General features: G+C 45.0%; 1 protein-coding gene across 1 annotated transcript; it reads right to left on the reverse strand.

Moving 5' to 3' along the window:
* LOC143347423 (uncharacterized) lies at positions 1-27,720 on the reverse strand. Its single transcript, XM_076776565.1, has 5 exons — positions 27,080-27,720; positions 23,775-23,873; positions 15,436-16,082; positions 14,705-14,981; positions 1-1,599 (listed from the first exon to the last, which is right to left on the reverse strand). Exons 1-5 carry the CDS (start codon positions 27,282-27,284, stop codon positions 1,343-1,345), a joined length of 1,485 nt encoding a protein of 494 aa, XP_076632680.1. The 5' UTR covers positions 27,285-27,720; the 3' UTR covers positions 1-1,342.

Here is a 27,720-nt window from a genome sequence, read left to right on the forward strand (position 1 = left end):
TTGACTTGCGGTTCGATCCAGTGCGTCGATGATAGTATTTATCTCGAATGAAAGGGATTGATCGTGCCACTGAAAATGAATTACAAATGGTAACAGCATTTATTAATAATAATAATAATTAATAATAATAGTAATAATAATAATAATGACAATAATATTAATAGCGAGTCTTCTAATTACAATAATTACATAATGATAGTAATGGTACAACAATAAAAACTTTGGTAGCGAGAAGAGAGGAAGAATACAATTACTTGTTCTTGGCGAGACTTACCAACGGAGCGGAGACGTTTCTCCACCCCTGTTTTGGAACAAATCCGCCCTCTAACGCGTGTTTCGTCTCTATTTATAATATTTATAGCCTCGACTCGTTTGTATTTATAGTCGTATTTATATTATGTATATATTTATACGCTTAGGCTAGGCGAGATACGGTGCTAATTTATTTACAAGTATTTTTTGGTCACAGTTGCAACTTTGGAGTAGGAGATGCCCTTTCTTGAACGATAGGTGCGGGAGATATGCAAAATACAGTACGTTTCCATCGTACTTTTTTACACGAAGTCGATCGACGACGACCGAACGAGTACCAAACCGAAAAGTTCGTCGCTCTCGATAAAAATTAAAATTCGAATGCGTAAGAGAAATTAAACGAACTATCAAACGGCCACGAGTATACCAAATTCGGGTAAGAGTTCGATTAAGTACAATTTAGTGAATCGTGTAATAAAAAAAAAAAAAAAAAGAATACTCGTTCAATCGTCGCAAAAAGCCACGCGTAAACGACTACTTAATAAGAGAAGTACAGTGATCGATTATCGGTATTTAACGAACGATTCAACACGGAGAGTAGCGACGTTCGGAACAAAGAAACTTCTTCGATCGGTTCTCTGGATCGTTCGCGGATCCGCGAGACACGCGTCTCGTCGACGAGTAATATCGTGCTCCGCCCGAGAATAAAAGATCGTCGAAAAATTCTATTCTGCCCTATACTTTCTTGCTGGAATCGCGGCATGGAATGTACAGCTTTGGTAACGATAATGCGTATCGCTTACGCTTGTCCGTCTATAGCTCCGTTTGGAACACATGGTCGCATCCTACGCGAGACCATTGCAGCAACGTCGTGCTCGAACGAACGCGTCGTTTCGAATTGTTAAATAATAAATACATAGTCCTGTTCTTGCGAATGTACAATGCCGTTGTACACAGTTCGCGCTCACGTTCGACGAACGGACGCGGGTTCATCGATTGCAGCGAAAGGAACGTTTCCTCGCGACGTTTCCAACTTTGCCCCCTCGGAGGGTGGCGTACACAGTTTCCTCGATTATCGTTCGAGCGTCGTTCACTGCATCATTGTCGGGTTACCGTTGGATAGAGAATTCTGTCCGGGGATAGCACCGATCGCCGGTCGCTGGGAGGCGTTCAGATCGGCGTGCTGGGTCTCGCGATGCCTTCTCAGATCGACCTTTCGTTGGAAAGCGCGGCCGCAGAGCTCGCAAGCGAACGGCTTGAAGCCGGTGTGCTTCCTGGAATGCGTGATCAAGTTACTGCTTTGGGAAAACGCCTTTCCGCATACCTGGCACTTGTGCGGTTTCTCCCCTGAAACAGAAATTACGGAACCCCGTCAGATTTTACCTTTTTGTTCGCTCGACCTTAACGCTACCGGGACGCAACTTTGCCTCGCGCGTCAACGTTGAGTAATCGAAGGGCCTTTTTCTTATTAAGTTATAGTAGAGGAAAATAATTTTGCAAGTCTGTATGTTGGGTTTGTAAATAACGAACTCGATGCTCATTGGCAATTGGAATTGATTGAAACTTTTCTGATACGGATCACAATTGTCAGTAAATGCTTTGGCGCGTTATGAATCACAATATTGAAAAATACATTAATTAAGTTACAAGATACGTAAACAAGTCGATCGAAATCTCTCCGACGACAGGCCATTCGGTCGCCCCAGGCACGGTATTCTGAGGGTCGGTAGCGCTAATTCGGAAAGGACCGCGGTGCTTAGCTCGCCTGGTGATAGCGGCCGCGAGGTGCCACGAGCTTCTACGTATCCCGACGGAGAAGCACCCCGAGAAGGGTGGAGGTGTTCCAGCGGGTGGTATCACGGATGCGGGGCACGCCCGGTCAAGATTTCCTCCCAAGCGAGAATCTCAGCCTTCCCGGCGGCGCGAGGCAGAGAGAAGAGATCGCTGATGGAGACGAGGGTTGCGAGGGGGTGGTCGATGGGGTGGTGGTGCAGTCCGGACGAGCGTTCGCGAGGGGATGGCGCGCACAGAGGGGTGGAAGGAGCAGAGACTGGTAGCCGTTCGTTCTCTCTCGCTGCGGCCGCGAGTTCTGATTGGCGGCCAGGGGCGGCTCCAACCCCCGCGTTACCATGACTACCGGCGGGATAACCCGGCGGTCGACTAGCGAAAGAAAGAGAAGTGGCTCCCGATGGCGAAAGCGCGACGCGAGAGAGCAGCGAGAAATGATTTCGAGGGACGGGGAGGGCGAGACGGACGATCGGATAGCCGCGGAGGAAAAAGGGAGACGAAAAAAGCCCAGGCGGGAGGAAGAATTTCCGCGAACGAGGGAGGCAGACAGCACGATCAGGGCGAAAGAAGGGGGAGGAGGTTTCCAGCAATGCGAACTATGCTACCGGAGGGCAGCGGAGGCCCGTTAATGGACTCCCCTATACGCCCGCGCCGTCGTTGGTTACGTTTGTCCGAGAGTTCCAAGCGCGCGCGCGCTCACACACACGCTCGAGATCACCGTGAGGCGGTGGGTGGATCCATAAACAACTCGTTAGCCGAGCCTTCAATCTCGCCCGGCCGATACGAGCGGCCCGTCGATCGCCTTTCCGATTATACCCGATCGTTATCTTGATTTCTTTTCGGATAAACTGCGCGCCGTTTTGATTTCACCCCCACCCCCTCTCCTGCTAACGACGTTTCGACGGTTGGGCTCGATCAGAGTTAGATTTTAAGGGTCGAGGGTACGATCAACCATTCGAAATTTGGAATCATTGAAATTGGTAATCGTTCGAGACAGAGTCGAAGATATTTTAGTATAGATTGTGGATATGTACTGGATTAAAAAATTATATAAAAAATCTATCATATCAGTAGCTTATTTCCAATTTTGTTCTACAAAAGATATAACGATAATTCTGTTTAAGTAGGGCCTAGTTATTTCATTAACACTAATAAACAGATTGCTACACAATTATTTAAACTCAATGCTAGGCATTTTAAACACATTACCACTCTAAAAATTCCAAAAAAAGAAAAACTTGAAATTTCATATACATAGATCAGCTTCGTCCTAATTTAAATCGATCTCGAGTCCAGCGATCGTACGATCTAGAATTATAGACAAAGAGTAACCCAAGGGGGGTCCAAGGAAGAGACAATTCGAATTTCGCACGGAGAACAACCGCAACGATTTCAGAACATTTCAAATCGAGATTCAAGGGAGGATTCAGGGTTAAGGGTGCGTCGTCAAGGGCGAGCCAGCGGAATTCGCCGGTGCAGGCGCTCGATGAAATTCCACGGAGTCCTCCGTGCTCGAATGAAACGGCAGAATGAATAGAATTTTCACGGCGTTAAGCGTAGGAGCTGGAAACCCGTGGAGAAATGAGAACGAAGAACGAAGGTGGCCGTAGGTGGGGTCGTTTGAAATTTACGCAGCCGTAAAATCAAAAACCTCCACGGCCGAGGTTTCGCCGTTCGATCTGAATCGGTTCGAAAAATCACTCCGTACATTTATGACGTTTGGCAACGGAAAAAAAGAGGGAAGGAAAATAAAAATAATGAAACGGCAGGGAAGGGTGAAAGGAAACCGCGCGCGGTTGTAAAGGAAATAATGTATTAGAGGGAAAGTGGTACGGCGCCTCGGAACTATTTCGTGCACGGCGTACCGAGGGATCGTACCGAAAAAATTCCATCGTGAAACTTCAACCTTTTGAAATATTCCGGCGAATTCCCGTTACCCGCGAAGGACATCGAACGGAAGTAATTCCGTATCACGAGAGTTCCAGAGCGCGGAGGTGGAGAAGCAGGAAAAAGAAGGAGACCGTGTAAGAGGAGGGACGTCTTCCAGAATTTACGCGGTCATAAAAATCAAGAACCGTCGGAGCTCTCGCACCGAGGTTGCCCTTTCCGTCTTTATCTCCCGGTGAGACCCAGCTACCGTGGCTCCTGGGGGCGTGCACTCGCGTGCATTCCACGTCTCCTTCGTCACCCGGGTCGCACGAGAAGTCCACGCGAGGATACGGGCGTCGTTCGTTCAACTACGTGGTTCCAAAGCGAGAGCAGCGATCTGGTCAAAGATTTAACCGGTCGCAGTACAGATTCCGTGCTCTCAATTTTTCAAAAGGCCGCGCGAACCCCGAACGAACACCGAGGGCGACCGAGAAACTCGAGACTGAGAGCCTCTGAGGTTTAAGACGCCATTACACCCCTGCGCCGTCGGCCGACGCCCCTAAAACTATATTAAACTCCCGGAAATCTTGCGAGGCTCCTCTCCTTCGCTAATTCCCTCCCTTCCTCGCGTTCCTTGCACCCCGCCCTCCGTCAAGGAGCCCGCTGGAAACATCATCCCCGTGATCCTTCAACCCTCCGTCCGCCTCGAGGAACTTTCGAGAGCGGGAAACCAAGACGGTAGTTTGATCGCTTCCGCCGTCGGGACGGCCGAGTCCCGGGATCGTTCGAGACGAAACCGTCTCGACGTCGACGGAAGAAATATGTTTCTTTTATTTCCTTTTCTGTCCGTTGTACGTCGATACTTGAAAACTGCCGAGGAAAAAGGGGAAAGATGTCCACGTTACGGTAAGAACGAATCGTAGTGGTCGTTGATAAATCAAAGATTTTGGGCGCCTAAAAGAATATTTTGTATTATTGTCACTTTGCTTTTTAACTGCTTTTTAATCGTACATTGAAACGAAATGTACTACCATCGAAGGATACTTTGTGCAATCGGATTGAAAACTGTTGAGGAAAAAAGGAAGGTGTCCTCGTTATGGTATTGGGATGTCTAAAAGAATGTTTTGTGTTCTTATAGATTACAAATTTGTAGTGATAAATGGTGTGTTTGAATATCTCTCGATTCCTCTTGTAGGTAGATAGTCTTTTTTAGTATTAATTACGAAACTAACATTCATATTTTATCCCAGTGGATACTTTGCACAACTTTATTCAATCTTTCTGGACAGCTGTTCTTGTTTATTCACTGTAACATTGTAAATTTCGTGGGCAAAGACAACTTTCGTTTTGAAGGAAATAACGTGTCCTATTGAAATAAAAGTAATTTCTTAATCTTAATAAACACGTAATCTTAATTCTTGAGGCGTGAGTGGAAACAAAGAATGTTCACGTGGTAGGAGTTGAGAACGAAGAAAGTTATTTGAGTTTTAACGCAAGTTAATTTTAACTTTTGAAGTTAGAATTTGTTTTTTATTCTACTTATTTTTATAACATTAAACAGAAGTATGACAAAGCAGGAGTAAAAGGAGCACATAACCTTGGACACCACGAGGGCGTAAACTGGCGTCGTTAAAACTAAAAGAAATTAAATTCTTCAAACAATATTAAAGTTGTATTAAAAAATTCATGTCACGTCTCGATAAGTATACTGATACACGAAAACCTTCATTTTAATATATCGTCCATTATTCATCCTACAGAATGATGTTACATCGTTGCATAAAATACCCAATCTTCTGCACAATCTCCAGTATATGAAGAATGGCATTCCTTGTATAATTCTCTTATGAAGTACTATGTAATCGTTAAAACGAAGTCCGAATAATTCCCTGTCCTATTCAAATAATGTAAATAAATGAAAAATGAAAAACGGCGGCGAGGAGTGGCCGGGAAAGAGAGACGAAGGTGAACTGGACTCTGGCTGAGGCATTGATTTCCTCTCGTCTTCATCGACCACGTTCCGACCCTCTGGGGGCGACCCTACCCTCTAACTGAAATCCTCGCGAGAGACGAGAGAAAGAGAAAATCGAAGGAAAGTACCATATCTCATATTTCATATCGAGGGCGGCATGGATTTTCTTGCGCGTCTGCAAAGCTTCGCGTAAGCGTTACACGGCGATGTCAAGCGGATCTTTCCCAGCGAGCTCTGCTTCTGTCACACGAAACAGAAACAGGAATCCAGGTACTTTCATTCGGGATCCTCCCCGTCTTTCCTTTCGATCGAAGAATGGGATTTCTTACGACCGTCGCGGAAAATCATCAATCTTCCTATACGCTTTCTGTTAAATGAATGAACGTTCGTCTCCTTATCGTAGAGCATACAAATTTTCAAGTCCCAATTCAACAAGGACTTACGTTGATCGCGACTCGAAACAAACATATATTTCTTCAATTTTTTCAAAGTTCTTTTCGCTATAATAAAGACGACAAAAATAGAAATACAAATACGCGAGTGAAACGGTTCAACGAATTATTTTTTTCCAATCAAAATTAGTTGAGAAATAAAATTTAAATCGATAATTGGCGCGCTTGGAGAATTGCTTTTAAAATATCATTGATGGCACTGATATCAAAATGAGTTCTCGCTTGCCCGATGGGTTTTCGTATTGTCGTTTATCGGAACTGAACGTTATCGAACTAATTGACATTTTCGTTCAAGCAGAGAGAATGGTTGCAGCAGCCCATAGATATATCTCGACCCACCCCTCCGAAACACTTTAGATTTCTTGTCGCTGTGTAACTGGACAACCGAACGCGTTCGTCCAACAGCGTTCAGTCAACGACTGTTACCAGTCCCACGGGGTAAGGTTGGTCCAACAACGCGGTTGTATTTACTATTTCACGCGTACACGAGTACCTATCGTAGCTGGTAGCGGATCGAGTGGCTAGGAACGAGCTGAAACGGTAACACGGGGGTTGCGTTGTCGACACAACTACAGCGACGCGTATAACCTTCCGTCGCGTTTTACACGTTACCACGCACGGACCGTCTACATCGTTCCGCGGGCTCAGAGGGGTGGACAACGGATGCGTGGGTGGGTCCAGGGGCGCCAATGACAAGAGCACAGCCCTGGGAATTTACGGCGGTCGAAGCTGGAAATGTTTTGCACGGTACTGATATTCCGTCCCGACGACGAAATGCGTGGTAAACACGAAAAAATCGGCGACCACCATTTTTCGGGGGATGAAAAATGTCGGCTGAGGAACATCGACGCCTTGGAAACCATTGTCGGTATCCAGGATTGCCACCAAATTAATTTCAAAAAGGTAAAATGCATATAGATAACCCTAAAAATTATATCTTTTTAATATCCCCGTTCGTAGGATTCCTTCTCACGATGTACTCGATGAAGTTAAGATTCTGAAAAAATTCTTCGTTAGAAAAGAAACATCTATCTTCGCGTACGGTTTATTGGCATCTACGGTCGTAAAGATCATTTAGATTGATTTATTGATTAACGACGATTAAAAATTCTTATCAAAGTTAGTGTTATTAAATACAAAGTTGCGAGGTACCTCAGTTCGCGGGCACAGATATCTGAGGCGTGTACTTATTTTGTAATATAATCGATACTTATCGTTTCTTCGCGCAATACCACGTAACAAATATAGTTTATGGTTGCAAATACTGAGTCGCGACGACGTAAGAAGGGAGAAGGCACGAAGCGTAGCTAGTAAGAAACACGATACACGAGCTAAGTCTGTTAGTTCCTTAGTGCTTTCGGTATACCGCAGGGATCCGCAATAATAATCCTCTCCCGGGCGATCACGGCGGATGTATGGCTATTAAATTATTACGGCGTCGATCAACATTAGGAATCGTGACAAATCCGATCTGCACCGTCCGCGCGAAGGGCCCTCGACAGTCCTGCTTTCGTGTACGCGCACCTTAATTGACAATTGTGACTCAGACGACTTTGTCTTATCCGACTATTGAGATTGTCCAATAAAAGCCATTAATATCAATTCCCTTATCGATACGAATTATAGACGGGAACTTAAATTGCACCGAGAAATCGGATCGCCGTCCAAAGGTAAATAAAATAGATACGATTCTGCTCTCGACGCGAAGAGAAAAACGTCCCAAACGATCGAGATAATGGAAATCATAGCATCTAATACTTTAAGCTGCAATTCAATTTAGCGACGCGTATCTGTTCAATATCACTATTGGGGACTCGATTGGCAAACAACAAAAGATTAACACGGAAAGAAGATGATCAAGCATCATCTTGGCGATAATGAGTACACGATATAAAATTATCGTTTCATAAAGTAATACATCGTTCGTTTAAAAATTACTGTCTCTTAATCCTAAAAATATAGTGTCGGAATATTCTTAGAATTTCTACATATTCTTCACTAAAATATCCAATCCGTTCATGAGTTATGACGTTTTAAACACACGCATGACATTTCAGGGGAATCATTCGTGTCTCTGATCAGACATTGCATTTTCAGTAAAGAATTTTTTTTCTCGAAAGTGCGTAAGATTTCGGGGGTATGTCTATTCATAAAAAATGAGTGTAATTGATCCTCGCAGCTAAAAATAATTTTTTCAGAACGATTTGAGATATTTTAATTTCTCCGAAAAATTTCTTTTCATGCAGTAGTACTACATGCTGGGTGCATGCGGCTGTGACTTCTTTGTTTGTGTGAAATATAATCCGTAACATTTACTAAAGAATAGTCGCTGTTAATATGTCGATTACTTTACGCCGAAAATATGCGAACGAATTAATTCGTCACTGTCTCTACTCGGAGTATAAACGAACGTTCGTTTTTGGATTCATCCAAAGAACTTTCATAATTAAAACGGGTAAAAAGATTTTCATCGTGACGTATTCGTGCTCGTCTCCTTTTTGTTTCAGTCTGTTCTCGCGCGATACGAGGAGGATGAATGGCGCCCGATGCAACGCTCGCGTTCTGGCTGCAGTTAATTTCAACCCCCCGAGCCTGGGGCCGCCGGTTCGCGCGGGTGGTTACGCGGATAGGTCGAGAAGCGAAAAAGGAGGATGCGGGGGGATGAGTTGGCGAGATATGGCGGGCCAGGTGGAAGGGGTTGACGTGCTCCTGGCATGTCGATATCCCTGGAAATTTAATCATGCCGCTTCACTATGAACACTATGCGCCACTCGCCGCTATATGGATACGATGCCTTGGTTCCCGCGGAACGTTATACCGGTGAATTTGCATGTTTAATGCCGTATCGGTTGCTTACGCCGCTCACCGGTGTGACATTAAATATAACGCCGTCTAGTCTAACGAACAAAGAGGATCTAACCCTATTTACATTTCCAGCTCGTGCAGAGTAGAGGCAACAGTATCTGGGGAAGCCATCTTCCGCTGGTGGATCAAACTCTTGCTACCGGATAAATCTACTTTGGTTACCTTTTAAGATCGTGTTGTCTATCGAATTTGTTTGGTAATATACTCGTAACCGTTGATGTAATATTACGCCCTTCCGTGAACTGCAGTTTCTAGACTAAGGACGCGCGCTTAAGATATGCAAAGAACATACGACGTTTATGCAAGAAATATATTATGCACAGAAGAGATGATAAATATGCAAGTAATACGTAATAGAGTAATGTTTACTACACGGGTTGATCTCATATCGATAAGGCACGCAGACTTTGTAAAAATAAACCTCTAATGAACTAGCTTTTGTGTAATATGTCAGTGACAAAACATGTCAAAACAATACCAACTTCGATGGAAGATTAAAAAATGAACTGAACTACTATTCGAGGCAGAATGTTTACCAAGTAGAATCGTTCGTACGTCGATGGTCGTCCGTTGGACAAAAATCTCGCGACCGGTGCAGCACGTGTACCATTATTTCGCCACCGAGAGGGATGCGTCGGCGTCGCTAACGAGCCGTAAAGACGAAAGCGGGACGAAAGATAGGAGAGTAAAGGTGAGGGGGCCGAGGGCGGTTCTCGGAGCATGTCGCGAAGTTTAAACAGCTTAGAGGGATGTTGCGGCACCCCCGATGCTTGGGGGCGCCAAGTCAGCCGGAAACCTCTAATAGCCCCGTCTCGTCTACATACAAAAGGAGAGGGACGAACGGGGGACAGACGGAGATAGAGTCCGCAGGCGTGTACGGCGAACGCGGCCACAAAGGTGGCTGTATAGGTTGCACGGTTGTATCTCGCCGGGTATACGATAACCGCACCCTCGAGGTGAGTTTGAGGGAGACGTTCGGCCAGGTATCCCTACATTAGAGCCACCGCTAAATTCATAATACGCGGACGGAACGCGTTCGTATCTCTTTCGTGTTTATAGAGCTGTCCCTTTCGACCGCAAACCGGCAAGCGTTTCGTGTTCTCCAGAATGTATCGTTCGCCTCGACCAACAGCCGTGGAATCTATCGAAACCACTGGCTGTCGACGACCAGCACCAAACGCTTCGATCGTTTTCATCGTACGTTCGTGGAAATTGTCGCATTTGGAATTTCTAGATCACGAGAAAGGAGATAAGTTGTTACATCTTAAAATTTTCAATTGCCCGTTTAACGACGACTTAAAAGAAGATTCTCCCTTAAATCGTGAAAATAATATTTCTCAAACATTTCGTCCATTTTCATTTTTTTTTTTTAAATAAAAAGTCTTGATAAATACTAGTAGAAGTATCGTGCAAGATTAACGTATCCGTCAGTGATTATTGAAACTCGAAAACACGATGACGAGGACTACGAAATTTCGTTCGTGATCCATGATCGTTGCAACGTTTCCCGGCCGACCGAGTTCTCGAGTTGATTGAAATAAAACGTTAGAACGTTGTACGAACATCCCGGGAACTCGCGTAAGAGCGAATCGATGACGATTTACGACGAGCGTGATTGAACCACTAAAAAGGAGGGCCGTCTCTTTGCGAGTGAAGCGCCCAGCATCTCTAGGAGCATAAACATCGTGCTTATATAGGCTCGTCTGTACGATGAGATCGAGAAGTATGCGGAACCGATTGCAACCCTCGCGATCTTCGCCCCTCTAGACTTTACTTTGCACGACGGTGGACAGGTTGTGTTTATTGTGAAAACACGGTGGCCGCTGCTGTGCGTTCGATCGCGTCGCAAGCATGTGTGTTTAAGGACGCGTGCAACCAGCAACTCGATTGTCCCGGTGACAGAAAGACGCAGCTTTTGATCGATAACATTTTCTTGTAATCACAGATCGGTGATTACGAACCGAAGATAATCTTCAGTCCACGGGCAAAGATGTAGGCATAGAATGTGATCTTCTATAAAATCACTTTATCCATCATATTGCAAAAGTTACAGTGATCGTTTCAGCCAGTGAACAGTTAGAAAAATAAATGAAAATGAAATTATTGGGGATGGAATAAATTTTTTTCTTACAGTTACACTGGAAACACATATAAGTAAAATTTTTATTGAACCTTTTATCGCTCCCTGCTTCTTTTGCCTACGTTCTCTAAAATTTAATAGCATTAACAACCCTTACGTAGAAGACGTCGTACCAAACTTTTCGAGATAATCGAATGTATGACGTGGCCAATGACCCACGATACGATAATTCGAATTTTCCGTGGGTTTTAACCGTTTCTTTCAACGGGAAGATCATTGGATCCTATCGATGGATCGGCAAAATATTTGATTTTTACCCCTCTAATTGTTGCAGAGTTTTCAGCTCCCACGTCGAAGAAATTCATCGTCCGCTCGAAATCATCACGTCCATTTGTCCCGCCACTCGGCACGAACTTCAAAGAGTAATATTTTCTCGGGCTCCGAGGTGGGGGCGAGGGAGGATCATCGGAAACAGATAAGTTCGATGTTTTCTCATCGGGAGGACGTGCCACTTGTCGGTCTGTCGTCGTTGGTCCGGTGCGTCAACCGAACCCGTCAACCCCTTGCAGCCACCCCCCTCGAAAGCCCGCGTTGCACTTGACTCGTGGCAGCCACCCGGTGGCCCAGAGAACGCACCCTCTCCCCCAAAAGGCGCACCTAACAGCGAAGGTAACGCGAAGTAACGTTTCGACCCCTCGTAGCTATTCCGGCTGCTGGCTCGCGCACGAATAATATTTGCAGAGCTCTTATTCCCGTACTTCCCGACCCCGTGAGCGCCGCTTCAACCATCCCCCCTGGCCCCTGGTCGCTCCGTTTCTCTCGCCACCCCTCGTGTGCACCAGCAACCACCTACCTACCTACCTAATAATGATTTTACGTTACGCCATGCCGGTCCCCGGGGAATCCGACGGTGCCGCACCCTTATTGCACATGGCCCGTGCTCACGACGAAGGGAATATGGACTGCGTACGGGGGAGAGGGGGGAGGGTTGGCTGGAAAGAGAGGACTGATTATCATTAGCAGACAGAGTCCCAGAACACCCTCGGTTTACTGCTTGACGCACGTACGCACGCCACCTCGAGATCGTGGCGGTAAGGGATTTCGTTTCGTTTTACTTGGGTGAGGGGGAGGGGGGACGAGGGGCGAGAGTCGAGATAAGGTCGATGATCGAGGATTTTAATTGAAATGGTTAACGGTCGCGCGGACGTCGAGAAGCAGAGGTTTCGAAAAGGAGAAGATTCGTCGATAGGGGTGGTTTTCTGAACCACTGGCTGACACAGGTTGAAGAACAATTGGCGTCGATTCTAAGTCCTATTCTTTTGGACTGTTGTAAAACATTTTGAAACATTAAGTTTGTAGAGCTGTGAAATACAAGTGGGAGTAACTTTATTCACTTGTATCTTAAGAAATATAAAAGACGAGAAAGTATCGTAAAATTAAAGAAGCTTTAGTTTCGACGATTCCGATGACTACACGTTTAAAAGAATAGTGAGATACTTCCCAGGGAAATCAAAGAGACGAGTAAGCATTGAAAGAAAATGGGGGGCGTGAAACAGACGAGGCATCCTCGTTTCGCGGGTAAAATTGCCGCGAGGAAACAGCGAACGGTACACCGGACTCTTTCCAGCAGCCTGAATTTTTCATCCCTCTGAATAATGAATTAAATGTTCCGTGGCGACCCTCGACAGACCGGTGCGTGAAGGTGGACAAAGGCGCGTAGACAACGAACAGAGGTCCCATAGGTTGTTAGAAGCCTAACGGAAGTGACCATCGCTTTGTATCCTCTTTCGCCGGGTCCTTCTTCGGTTGTTTCAGAGGAGAATGAACGAGGGGAGGGCGAATGGCAGTCAGAGCGAGGAACAGCGTGAGGAGGAGGAGCATGGGGGAGGACAAGGTGATAATTTGATAAGACATCGGGAGGGTTGCCATGGAAACGATACAAAACCCAGACCCCTGACTGGAACACACCCGCAACCTCCTTCGCCTTGGTCCTCTCGCTCGCTTTCACCCTCGAAGAACCTACTCCTTCAGGACCGTTGCTCCATCAGCCCCAAGACGCCTAAGTGTCAAGTGTCCCAACACCGTCGCCACGCTCATCCACGGCCCACCTAAGGGATGCTACCTCGCGCTGATCTGCGACTTCGGACAGGGATAGAAACTGTCGAACTATAGTCACGACGCCCGACGAATCGCGAAATCCGTCATGCACGATGACGATAGATGTTCGATGGAAATTGGAAATCCTTCTAAATTTGCAAAATAACGCATCGATGGCGAAAATTTTGCATTAACAGGTGTACTCTTCAAGACTAAAATTCACAAATCCTATTCAGATTTATTTCCCTTTATATCAACTGGCAAGAAGATGATTTCGTCGTTAGAAAATTTTTTCGTAGTTTCATGATTTTGTCGAGAATAGTAACAGTTGTATGTATGTAAATAAACGTAACAACAAAATAAATGTTTCAAAATTGAAAAATTCTTCTCTTCACAGAAAAAATATTCAGATTTCCATCAATCTTTGATCGACAACATCGATAGAAAAGATCTAAACGTAAGATATTTTTTCTAAGGTGTAGAAGGACTTGTCTCCTTTTTCTACGAGCGTTCTACGTACGTATGTGCCTTGCAAAATTTGTTCGTTGGTGATTTAGTATATTCAAGGGAGTTCACAGTAATCCGAGATACGTTTGACGAAAGTGGAAGCCTATATTCGCGATAGTTATTTTTGGGGGAGGCAGAGGTGCCTGTCCACGTTTCCCACGGACAATTTTCGTCATAGAAAAGTTTCATTCGAAGATTGGGGGGTTTACTGTGTCACTCCGCGTCGTGAGATCCACGAACGAGAGAGTTGCACGATGGAGGAAGACAGAACGATGCCCACCCCGAAAGACATTACGATTATTACCGAGTGAAGCTAGCAATGAGGGGCTCGGCACCCTAAAATGCACTGGCCACATGTGCCACGATCCGGCTCGATCCTCTTGCTTACGGCAAGACTCCGTCCAGACGGTTAACTGCATTATTTATCGTACGAAGTTGCTCTGCTCTAATTGATCCGCGGCATCCCCGCTGCCATAAACGCGAACGAGAATCACGAAATTCCACGATTGCGGACGCCGAAGGTTAACGAACTTGATTTCACGGACACTGTGAATGCAAAGAGCTTTCTAGATGAAATCGTCGCGATTAAGATTCTCTAGTGAAATTTTCTCTAAAGTATTAAACTTCTAACCCCTTTATGTTCGGTTCGGATCGAATGTACAAAACAGCGAGCTTATAAGAGGCACGATGATGTACATTGTTTTTAAAAAACGTAGTTTATATAGCTTTTAACCTAATACCCGAATTTTCTCAGTAAAATACTTTAACGCGTTAAGAATCTTAAAAGGACAAAGATTAAAATGTTAGGAGATTATCGCTCACCGGTGTGTATGTAGGTGTGCTTCTTCATGTCGCTCTTCTGGTGGAATCTCTTCCCACAAAACTGGCAGGGGTACGGCCTCGTGTCCGAGTGGATTAAGAGATGCGTGCTCAGAGTGCTAGAACGCTTGAACGCTTTACCGCACTGCTTACACTCGAACACCTTCTCCGCGGAATGCACGGCCCTGTGTTGCGTTAGGCTGATCTCGTGGCCGAAGGTTTTATTGCAGAGCTCGCAGGCGAACGGCCGCTTGCCATTGTGAGATCTCCTAGCGTGGACCTGGAAAAATCACACTCCCCGTGAAACGTCTAGATCAATTTCACTTACGAAAATTGCGTTTACGCCGATCGTTTGCATACCGAGCCCATTAATTAACATTAGATATGTATCATACTTTTTAAAGTGTTTTAACATTGTTGTAATAAACTTAAAAGTCAAAGTAGTAGAAATGCAAAAACCAATGAAATAGAAGTATAAAGTAACGCTTCCCCTGTGTTATATCCAATAATACTAGAGTAACTGTGAGTATCGGTCTAACAGATTTCCATACGATCAGGGCACAGTAAATGGACGAGAGGAATTTCTCCAGCCAACCCTGAATAAAAGTAAACCGGAAATTTCCGACGTGTTAAGTCCAATCAATAATTTCACCGGGTTCCGTCGAATTCCGCGCACGTTCGATAAATCAACAAATTGCTCTGTCTGCGGAAAATTCACGTCGTAGGAGACCTACCTCGAGACCGTGAGGCGTGCTGAACATCTTGTCGCACTTGACGCAGCTGTAGACGTCGCCGAGAGGATGAGGGTGATGGAGCCCGTGGGCCGTGTGAGTCGAGTGCAGGCCAGGGTGACCCGGATGAACGCCGCGCAACAACGGGTGCAGGTGCGGGGGTAACAAATGATGAGGCAGCAACTGAGGGTGCAGGTACGATAGGGGATGATGGGGATGAGGGGGCAGCAGTCCACCCTGAAGATGAAGGGGCGGATAGAGCATCGTGGATCCGGGTGGCGGCGGATGTCCGCCGATCGACGCCGTTTCGCGATGAGGAGAGGCATTCTGCATGTGCGCGGATGGCGGATCCGGCCTGAGCAGGGCGGAAACGCTGAAAGTGTCGCCAGACTTCTTGGGCGGGTTCGAAGCGGGCGACGTCGCGATGCTCGTCGGTGAGGGCGTTGTCGAGGACCGGGGTGGACTCGAGGCGGCGTCGCGATCGTCCTCGACTTCCTCGACGTCCACGTCCACTTCCTCCTCGTCGACGTCTACGTCGACCTCCGCGTCTCGTCGGTCCGACGGCGGCGAGTCCGGACAGGGAGAGTGAGACGGAGAGGGACTCGTTGCCGGAGATCCCACCAGGCGACCCACCCCGAAGGACAGTCGTTCTGAAAGAAAAATTTTACCTCGTCTCGCTTGGTGTCTTCGTGGAACGTAATAAAATTCGTCTAGTATCTATTCGACGAGAAGTATTAATTAATTGACAGAGACAAATGCGTCACGATACTTTTTTGACGCGTAGCTTTAACTATTTTATTGGGAGATAGTAAATGTACAGGGTGTTATAACCTTGAAGATAGTAGAAAATTTTAATGGGAGATTCTAGAGACCAAAATAGATACCAAGAGTAGCAATTTGTAGATTGAAGTGAGATTGTTGATGATCATCAACGCGCGAACAGAAAATGAAAGGCTTCTGAAGGAAGATGGTGAAACCTGTACAAAGTTTTTAGTTTTTCTGTCCTGGAATAACAATAGAATTTTGTCCACTGTCTGTCTCCTTTTTTGCGATTACATCGGCGTTTGTGTATTCGAACAACGACAAAAAAATCGTAGTAGGAAGTTGCATCGTGTACCAATCAGAAGGCAGGGTTGAAAAGCGACAAAGTGAAAGCGACGTCACGTACGTAGGACACGTGAAATATAAGGCGGCCTTAGCGAGGATGTAGGAGAATCTGAAGCAACGAAGAAGGTAAATTAGGTTTCCTCTGGTGGAAGAACCTGACCGAATGAGATTTGAGTCACGTACATGGTCCTTTTTTCTTGCCTGTTCCGGAGAAGGGGTACGGGGTTTAACGAGACATCAGAGAAAATCGAAGCTTCCTGATCGACCAAGAGAACACTCTTTCTCGATACTTATATAAATTATACTAATAATAAACATTCTCGAACGACGTGTTCTTTAAAATTAAAAAATGATTGTATTTAAAGTTAACTGATCCTATCAATCTATCCATTGGTGTATGGTTGGTGAGGGTCGTATCCCTGAGGGAGACGTATTAAACTCTGACAGTAAAAATGACCCAAAAAAATCTGTTCTTTTATAACTCGGTTAACCATAAGAAGACTAATTATTCCGAGTCCAAAAACACACTGATAGACAAGTGTCGTCCATTCTCGTATTCAGTTTGTAAACGATAGGTAAAATGAGAAATCGCTCGTCTACGAGTGTCTGAAAATTAATTGATATTTTGATAAATATTTTTATAATTTTAACAAAACTAACACGACGCGTGATATCTGTGATTTTACGAGAACTCCCTGATACGACGTACGGCCTTCCAATGTCAAGATTTCCTATCCGCGCTCTACCGTTTATCGAATCAAAATTTTTCATGAGTCAACATAATGCCGAAGTTTCGTCACAGAAGTTAATCAGAACGGAAACGGAAAGCAAGATCGATCGCTGTACGCGACGGGATTAACTTTTACAAACACAACAACACTCGTGATCGCACTTCACGCCAAGTGCAGATAAAACAACGCGAGAATTTAAATCAGTACAATAGTCGTGAACACATCGACGATCGATCATCGGGCTCGATAATCGGCAAGGGGCGTCGTGAAGTTTTATTAACCAACGAGACGGCTCGCGATCGTGTCGCCGTTTCGAGGCTTAAGACAAGATTTTTGGTTTGTTTGCACGAAAAGTTCATTCTTTTATCGTTTAAAATTTTTACCATCGGTTTGTCGAATATACTCTCTATCATAGATTTTCAAACATTCCAAAATATTGATGTAGATATAGTAAAGCGACATTTTTTATTTAACTTTCCGTTAAAAAAAAAGTATCAAGCAATAGTGTCAGCTTGTAAAAGTTTGGGAAGTCCTGTTCTCTGTTTCCAAAATTCCAGGATCCTTTTTCCGAAGTACTGAGCGGCCGGTTCCCGCCCCCTCGTTCACGCGGACGAATAATGCGCGGTATTTCTAATAATCGTGAGCGATCTCGTCGTGATTTACGACGTCCGCGAGAGTCGGACGCGATTTCGTCGGTCGAGAGCAGAAGGGGGGCCAGAAACGAGACGGTCCGGCTGTCCCTGCGCCCTCGAAGGGCGATATCAATCCAATGCTCGTAGTACGCGCGATCTACACCCGGTATATTATATTTATAATCCGTGCGCGTGACACGCGGTCACGTGCCCGGGTACATAATGCACCGGTGTCGGTTAATCGCATTTAAAGCTCTCCACGATCCCCGCCGGCGGGGCCGATTATTATCGTGTCTCCTGGTGGCTTTGCAATCGAATCAAAATACGCCAGGAGTCTCGGTAGAGTGCTCTAATGTAATGAGAAACCGCCCGCGAGTCTGTCGCGACATTCAGGAAAAAAAGAGGCGGGAAAAGTTGCGACCAAGTAGAGGGTAACTCTTAATTACGCATCGGAGGGTAAATCTAGAACACGTTGAAAAAAAAGAAAAAATGCACGAACGTCTTTCGAACTTTATTCGTCGAGATTCGATAAACGATAGAGCTTCGTTGAATTTTGGAAATCTTGGGATGTTACCTTCGATGTAATTGTATATAGTGTAGATTTTATCTGCTATTACTGTTTTCTTTTTAAAACCATTTGTTCAGAGAATAATTAGAAGTATTTACTGTTACTCGCTTGAAACGAGAACGATTGATTCGATAATCGAATCGCCTTAATTGGTTGTACGTTTGAAATTTTTGTATCGTATTGCAACGGAAACTGAAGTAATTAACCGCGAGAACGTGAAATTTAGTAGTCTTACGAGTGGTGGATGGACGTGGACGTACCCTAACTGATACTCTTTAACCCAAACCATTCCGCCAGTTTACTACTTTAGAAGAAGATTACGGTAATGAGTTGGAGAACACAAATTACTTTCACTGATAGTAAAGGAAAATTGAATAGGTCATCCGTGTGTCACATAGTTCTCATCATACTTTATATAAACATTTACGCGTTGTTTCAACGATATGTCTATAAAAATATCTCCGTATATCATTCAGGAAACATCCTTTCGTCCGAAATGTGCATTCGAAATATCTTCTATCGAGAAAGGATCGAAGAACGGGTGTCGGGAAAATTCATTTTCGGTATTGCTTGCATAAATTTTAAGAAGACAATACAGTAAAAACCGCCCGTTAAAATTGGTCACGCGTGAAAGAAAATCTAAATATAAATTTTCATTTAAATCCATTCGTTTTTTCCACGAAAAGAATCTGTTCGAGAGATCGTTTTATCGCGACGTTTTATTTGTACGTTTTCCCCATTTTTTATTTTCATCCCCTAACGTTTCTTCCGCCAGCCTTGGAGCATCCTGTACACGCAAAAAGGGACATCGACGATCCGAGAGTTTCAGAAAACGCAGGAAAGAGATGGAAGCGAAACGGGAAGAGGACGGTGGCCGAGGGAAAAAAGGTGTGGGGGCTGTCGGTGGTGGAATCGAGAGAGCAAAAGGTAATGCAAGTCGTGGACTGAAGGCGAAAGAAAAAGGTAGAGGAAGTCCGGACAGATGTGACTCGCAGCGAGATAGAGGAAGAACTGCTTACGCAAATGCCACGTCTGGTCCCGCTGGAATGCGGTAAAAACCGTCGGTGCAAACCGGCGAGAAAAACCGTCGCCATCGTGCCGACCGTCCGGCAGATGGGTTACTTTGGTCCGGGTTCGGGCAGTGCTTGCATACGCGAGCGTACTCGTGTGCACGCGTGTATAAGCGCGAAACCTATGTACATCTGGAACCTCGTGGAAGATTCGTTTCACGTATCCAGTGGCATTTCTATTTCGAAACTGCGGCGACAAGAAACGACGGGGGTGGGAAAAAATTCTGGAAAACGCGACCCGCGATGTTATTATTCTATGTGACCGTGGAGGCGATCGAATTTATATAATACGCGACAGTCAGAAAGGGGGGAAAAGCAAGTAAAAAAAGATACTGATAGAATGTTGACATATGTCAAAAATAAATTAGACATCTTTAGAAGGAACATCAGAATCCTCCAAAATACTTTCAGCTTGAATTTTACCAAATTGTTTGCGTTACAAGATCAACGAGTTTGGAGGTATTGACCTAGGATAAACGTAATGATTATTCTCAATGATATTTGATGTTTAAATTGTATCGATAGTACGAAAAACGTTTACGATAACAAAAAGTGGCTCGATAAATGTATGCAAAAATAAGTCGAATGTATAGCCTGACATTTTTTTTTTGTAGAACGCTTTGTTTTCGAAATGATCGAATTTGAAAATTTGTGAGATACGCATGCACTTGGCTAACTCCCGACGACAGGTTTCGCAACAGACGACTAATCCCGGTTGTTCTTGCGTTAAATATCGTTATTAAAATGATTAAAATGTGCAATAAATTAGTATTATTCGCATTATTTACGTTGTCGCGTATAACGAAATCCGTTAAGACGGGAGTTAACCCGATGCAAGCGCAAACAACAAATTATCCAATTCGATTATCTCCAACACGAAACATTCTACGAATTTTATTCTACATTTTCTTGCTCGATTGAATCACATGTTCCAAAGTATCCTGTATTTTGATCAGACGGGCATATTTGTATTAGGAGTAGCTTATCCGATCGAATATTTCTGTTCATTCGTTGCAAAATATTTCATTCTACGATTCAAATTCTAATTTTTATTCAACGCGTAAAATTTTCGTTTACATAAGAATTTTACCCACCTGTGGCTGATCGATACCTCAACGCAATACTTTAGAATTGATACGTATCGATATTAATGAGTATGTTATTGGATCGATCTCACTACCAACCACAGATATCTCTTATATTTTCTGACATTCTGTTGCTCGATTAAATCAAACAGATGTTATGATACATTCAGTGAAAACTTTACAATCTACATTAAGGTAACTTTATATTTAATTAAATGATCGACAAAAATCTGCGAAAATAACAAAGTTATAGAGTTAAGATACATTTTAGGAAGTCATAGTTCCATTCTATTCTAGACGATGGGCGATGAATTGTTTGAAAACGAATATATACCAAAAATCACTCCAAACACATTATAATATCATAGCTATTACCAAAGCTATTTACTTCAAACGGTTGACCTATCAGAATTTGTTACCATATTAAAATTTGAACATTGAAAATTGAAGTATGGACCTCGAATCGAAAAAGTAAAACGAGGCCTCGTTTCATCGAATCAGTTCTCGTTACGTTCAAGTTTCTTGAATTCCAGTCGCGACTCTAGCCAAATTTCAGGGCCGTAATAATGGCCCTGCGGTTCAGTGTCACGATTCGTTCGACGAAAGCCAATTGCTGCCTCGTTTCGCGGTGCAGCCGCTGTAAGCAACGATTTGCCTCGAAGTTGCAAGGCAATTTACAGAGACGCAACAATGGATCCGCAAGTAACGTCAAGGAGGAGGCTCGTGACAAGGGATGACAATGACGGCGATGCCGAAGATGCTTGTGGACGTGGATTAATAAAGGAAGGCCAGGCCGGGGGAACAATTAGATCGAGTTAACGGCCAACTTTAATCTTCTGTCGTCCGTCAGTCGTTTACTGCGTAGCGATCTGCCGCTATTAAAGCCGTTACACGCTTCACCGTTCGAAACCCCTTCCGTCCTGCCTGCACAACCAAAGAAACATGTACGCACCGACTTCTGCCACTAAAGGCCATGGGGCGTCAATGGATCCAAACGACGGGACGATGTGGGTTTTCAAAAACGAATTTTTCAGACGCGCGTCACTACCTATTTAAACCTAATTCCCGTTCTGTTAGCGAGGCTGGATGATCGATCGAAACTCCTCACTCGGAGGGAAACTATCGTAACACGGATCACCAGATTGTCAAGGAAGATTCGTCGTCGAATCGTGTTAACAACGCGACGTTCCTACCGTCCGCCATCGATCAAGCCCTGTCCAAACCGATGGAATTTTCGTGATTGAGGACAAATTCAGCGATAACCGTCCGGCCCGCCAAATGCGCTGCTTAATATTTATCAGATTGGGGTATCGTGATCGAAGGCGGTATTAATATTTGTGAAACGGTAATATGTTTGTTCGGCGCTTAACTCGACGGATAAGGTCCTCTTCAGGCCTTATTACGATTGATTCGATCGAAGAATCAGTTTGGATGACTGTTTAATCGTTACGAGCATTGCGTTTTTAAATTCCAAAGAACGGTATGATCGTAAGTGTGTCGTAAAAGTCGCGAAAATATCATTAAAAAATATGCATGCGTAAGAAATCGAAGGGAAGGAATATTTCTTTCTGTTCGGGGGTCGTTGACCGCAATGTTAGGTCCCAAACTAGTAGTTCATTTTTAAATTATATTTTGTCGTGTTTTGTGTGCGTTGTAGGCCCGTGCGGAAAAGCTCAGCGGTTCCGTCGTTAATTAAATAATGTTGCCAGCGAGCAGAAAGACATCGCGTGCGCCAAGAATCAAGGAAGACCGCGACGAGTTGGGATCAGTCGACTGTATAGGTGGACGTAGCTGCAAATGAATGACCACGTGCACCCAGAAGGAGTCGGAAGACGACGGTATATGCACGAGCGTTTAACATGACAAGATGTTACTAATTCAGGGTAGGTAGAACTGAAGAGGCCGACCGTCGTACGAGCACAAAGGGGCCGACGTTCCGAATCCCTGTACCGCGCCTCTAATCTGCTCCAATTGGGACGGCAGGAGTTAGAAGGGCCGATGTCCCTCCACGGTATGACGCGTGCTACCATTTATCCCAATCATCGGACGACCGGTCGCTCTTAACGATCGACAAATAAAAACTACTCGTCATCCGGGCTGAGGAGGAAGCCGCGCGCGACGAGAGGTCGCGTCCATCTACACCTTTTCCATGCCCGGAGGCGAACTGGATTTTTGTCGCGTTAAAACGCCATTAGACGTCGAAATTTTTCATTTCCCGTGGTTCGGGCACAAAGAACCGACCGGAGGGGGAGATTAATTTTCGTTGACTTCAACGAATTCCGTTTGACCTACGAGGATTCAGAATAAACGGTTCTGACTAATTGGTGACGTTCGTGGACATGTTGTCAGACACTTCGAAGTAGCTTGAGCCACTAGGGTGAACGGCAAGGGCTGATGAGAAAATTGTTTATGCTTATACTCGTAAAATATGTATAGAAGAGACTCGAGCAAAGGATAAAGAAAGTTTGGGGAAAAGATATATCCTCTAGAAACATTTATGTCTGAATAAAGTGAAAGTAAGATGAGGACTAAGAATTCTTTCGTTTAAAAAACGCAACGACTGCTTTAAAAAGTTTCTGAAACTTTGGGAAAATCAGCGAAACAAAATTTTACAGGCTATCGTGACTAGAGACGAAATCTTGGTCCTTTATTACGATCTTTACTCAGAATAAGCGTCCATGGAATGGTGTTGACTTATCAAGAATCCTCCAAGAAAAGCAAAGTCGGTGAATCGATGATCAGATTATGACTTACGATTCCTTGGGATTGTAAGAGCATACTTTTAATTGATTTTAAGGAGAACAATCCTACGAAAAACGATGAATATTTGCTAATGAAGTTTGTGTTTAATAAAATTTCCTCATCACATGAAATTCAACGTTCAAGGTAGACAATTTCAGGATATCGAAGAGATGAAATCGATCGTATTAGTAAATTTAAAAAAAAAAGATAAACAATATTTGTATACCGGTATAGATACGTTAGTTCCTTTATTATTTTTAAAAAAGTATAACAAGAAAGGGGAAATATCGAGGTACAACGAACAAGTCTATTTCACAGCCTAACTCAAACGTATCCTAACAAACGGAGACTATACGGAAAAACAATAGAACATTCCAAATCTTATTGCATGAAATTTCTTCACATACCTGAGTGACTCTTATGCAAAGGCGGTAAGTTCGTGACCTCGGTGGCGTTTCCAAAAGGGGCCCACAGTCTGGGGAACATCAAACGCACGTTGCAGCCACCTGAAAAGCATAAAGTCGGTATAAAACGATCCGTGGCTTCGGCTCGATCAAACGTGAAACCCCGAAACCGACGTAAATACGGAGGAAACAGAGAAACGATCGAACATATTTCCGAATCGTTCATGCATCATTGTCCGCGTCGCCGCTAACGGAGAACCGACGTCTCGAGCCCTGAGAAAAATTTGGTATTCCCGGTCCGTAGGAGAGATCAACCCCTCGACAAGAGCGTCTTTATTAGAAAGAAGGGCGACCCTTCGCTATTTATCAACCCTGCTCCGGCCATTACTTCGCTCTTTTTCTGCCTGCATTCCTATCCATGGACGCCCGCCATTCGTCCTCCTCGGACTCTTTGATCAGCATCCGGTAACGCGCTGGGAATTCGAAGTTCGCGCCCGCGACCTCGCGTATTGTGCGTCCGCGAGAAGTTGGCCAGCCAGGGTGGTTCGCTCGTTCCATTAATCCCCTCTTTCGTCGTTACGGCCAATGGCGACAAACTCTAAACTCGAGTGGAGGGGATCCAGGCACCGATCAGACCCGCATTCCTTTCGTTTGACAACTTCTCGCGGACGCACGGTACCGATGGCGGCGAATCAAAGCGCGCGTCAATCTGAATTTCCATCGAAACGACACAATACCGGGAATATAATTTTCAGATCGTCCGTGGCGCGGATCGAAGCGTTATCGCGACGGTTTCCCGGAAATCGGCGAGCTTTCGCGGTCACGATTAAAATCGACGGGCGTATCGAGAACTTTTGAAAAAAAGAACCGGAAAAAAGGAAAGAAAGAAGGAATGAAATCCGTAATCCGGGCAATATAGGACCGGCCGGGATAATCTGAGATAGCGGACGAAGATTAGCGCGCCACGCCGCAAAGGCTATCTCATTCTCGCAGGATTATCAGAAATAAATCATATTTTCCTATAAAGCGAGCACACCACGCGGCCGAGATAAGATGACCGCGCGGTTAGGTATAACAACATCGATACCCGGCCGTGTGTACACACTGCAGGTAATGCGTGTTTGTGCCGTGAGCATCGACGATATCGCAGTTTGTCCGCGCGACGCTTATCCTGCGTGTCTCTTTCGCGGCTATCGTTCCGGTCGTAAATCTATAAACGGTAAATCCTATAGCGTGATTTCCAGAGGAAAATCGTCGACGATTTTGCCGGGGCCACTTGCCGGGAAACGCGCTTAGAATCCCCGTGAATTCTTGTCAGCCGAATCTCGAATCTGTGAGTCTTTGTTGATATCTGCTTTGGGGAAACCTTCAGCTTTGCCAAAGGTACACAGAGAACCTCGAAGGGTAGCCGGGGAAGAAGTGATGTCGGGTAGAAATTAAAAATAGTGAATCGCAGTATTCATTAGAATGGGACTTTGCTCGATAGGTAATCGGGTTTCAATATTTATTGGAGATTTTTCGCTCCAAGGATCTTGTTATCGAGTAATTGCTTCTCGTCTTCTATCGTATCTATCGTTTGACTTATTAACGCCACGAAAAGTACATTTTTCGTTTCATATTGTGCAAGAAATCAAACACGTTACACTGTTCTATTTTCTGTCTTGTATAATATACCATCGAACGTATTAATTTAGGGACCACAAGTTTAGAATTGAATTGTGATGAGACAGCAGGTCTAGGAGTAACGGGGAGTAGGGACGCGTCGAACCCACCAATCAAATATTCATAAAAGTATGACATTCATCCCGTGGAAAATGTTTCCAAAATATATTTATCTATTTCAGACTGATGTTTGAGGATAAGAAATAAGTGATACGTATGCCATATACTGATATTATCTGGGGAGCAAAGCAACGAGAAAAAGCTACATTTAAATTTGAATCTGATTGAGAATCAGCGAATTACAAAGAATTTTATTTCGACGGATTTAAATAAGTCGATTAATGTCTCATACTAAACTCGTTATAAAGAGTCCACAGTATATATTCTTAATCATCAAAATAACGAATGACAATATAGCAAAACCTAACAATTACTGTATGTAAAGACAGGGGTAGAAGAAGCACGTGCCTCTGAGCGCCATATTGGTGAACGCCGATAGAGTCTTTAGATTAAAAAGTATTAACTTAACTGTTTTTACTCGATCCAGTACAACGAAAAATTAATTTCTATTTGCTAAAAGAATGCAGTTGCATCTCTTTAAACTTATATATACTTTCACTACAAATACTTTCTATTGTAAGAAGAAAACTCATTCTTTTATGAAACATATATATAACAAACGATCGATAGAAGATAGCGATATGTATAATACATATGCATATGACAGATGCTATAGCTAGTGACGGTCTTGGTTGAACACGATGGGATAAATTCCAATAGAAATTGAGTTTATACCAGACAAATTTGACGAAAATTACCTGGAGGCGTCGATCGAAGTATCTCGACCTTCATCATCGCGTATCACCCTTCGGAGCCAAGCCTCAAAACAAGATACTAAGTACACCGCCCCAAGGAACCCTCTCCTGCCCATCACCTGGCAATTACCGCTTAAACCGCTTAGGCCGATTCAGGTCGACACACTGGTGGGTTGATATTATTGCGTTAGCTATTAGCCCGATTAGCAGTATTAGTATAGGCGGCCATCTAATGCCACTCGTCCCTTCTCACCTGTTGAACGACCGTCGTTGCGCGCCCTTTACGCACCTGCACGCACCCACACGCACGGGAACACGCATGCCGCGACGACGCAACGTTGTCGCGTGGTGTGGGTGCGCGTCGACGAATCGCTACACAGAACCAATGGTGGCTCGTGTTCAAGGACCTATTGGTGCACGAGCGGAGGAGACTGACAGGCGTGCACGCACACGCGTCGGTGCACACGCGGAGAGCACAGGTATCGAGGGCGTGAACGGTGCAGGCGCGGTGCAGGGATAATAGCCAGGTAATAGATAGCATGATGACAGGCGACAACGGGATGAATGTCAGGGGGTTGACGGGAATCCGCGCGAGGGATGCAGAAACGATCGGAGAGCGGAGCACGGGTTCGATGCGGTCGAGGGAAATGTAATTCTGCGGCCTGAGCGCGCTCCACGTTTGATCGTCGACCGTGATGGACGGACATTTTTAGCGATAAATTACGTAACAACGCATTATCTTTGATCGACGACGATTTGCGTTTAGAATTGATTGCCGTTTGCGACGATGCGACACGTTTTAGCTGGAATTTATAACGAAACGAGCCTCACCTTCGGCTTCGACGGGTATCTGCGGACTCTCCTGGAGATGCTCGTTGTTGTTCGCTTCCGGCGACAACGCCTGCTGATGCACCAGCGAGGACGCCGTCTGCTTTGGCTTGACGACGCGAAAAGCGGACGCCTCGGCGACACCCCTTCGCGAAAAGTCCAAGGGACCCACCCCGACCGGCGAGTGTTGCTGCTGCACTTCCATCATCGTGCTCGGACAGTTCGATCACTTTGTATCTTGGAACAATCCCACTGTACACGAGCGTGTCGCACCACCGCAGTGTTAAGTCAAACCATTCCACCCTTTTTACAGCGACGAAACCAACGATGCACGACGGTCTGCGGTCTTAATCTCCGTCACTGACACTTCCTCCTCGGAGCCCGTCGACGAAGATCCATGAAAACGACGGCTCGTATCGAATCACCCGAGGATCCTCGAGTCCTGGCGCGGATTCTCTCGATCCGATCGCGGTCCGTCGATGCACGCAGCGCGTGAAGCTAGCTTCCGGGTGTCGAGGACACTGATTTCCGGGCGGCCCATCGGCCGGACAGGTCAGGAACGGCGAGCACCGTCACCCGGGGATGTGAGAGACGTTATAGCGGGTGCCTCGACGCCGACTGCTGTTAACGGTGTCTGATAGCGG

This window comes from Colletes latitarsis, chromosome 11 (assembly GCF_051014445.1).
Source record: "Colletes latitarsis isolate SP2378_abdomen chromosome 11, iyColLati1, whole genome shotgun sequence".
In the NCBI taxonomy this organism is placed as follows: Eukaryota; Metazoa; Arthropoda; class Insecta; order Hymenoptera; family Colletidae; genus Colletes; species Colletes latitarsis.

Bases quoted from the DNA above. Each gene is read 5' to 3' on its own strand.
- LOC143347423 (XM_076776565.1), bottom strand. From the start codon at position 27,284: ATGATGGAAGTGCAGCAGCAACACTCGCCGGTCGGGGTGGGTCCCTTG. The intron at 23,874-27,079 runs GTGAGGCTCGTT...TATGCTTTTCAG, and splicing joins GATACCCGTCGAAGCCGAAG to GTGGCTGCAACGTGCGTTTG. The intron at 1,600-14,704 runs GTGAGCGATAAT...TTTCTGTTTCAG, and splicing joins GCACACCTACATACACACCG to GGGAGAAACCGCACAAGTGC.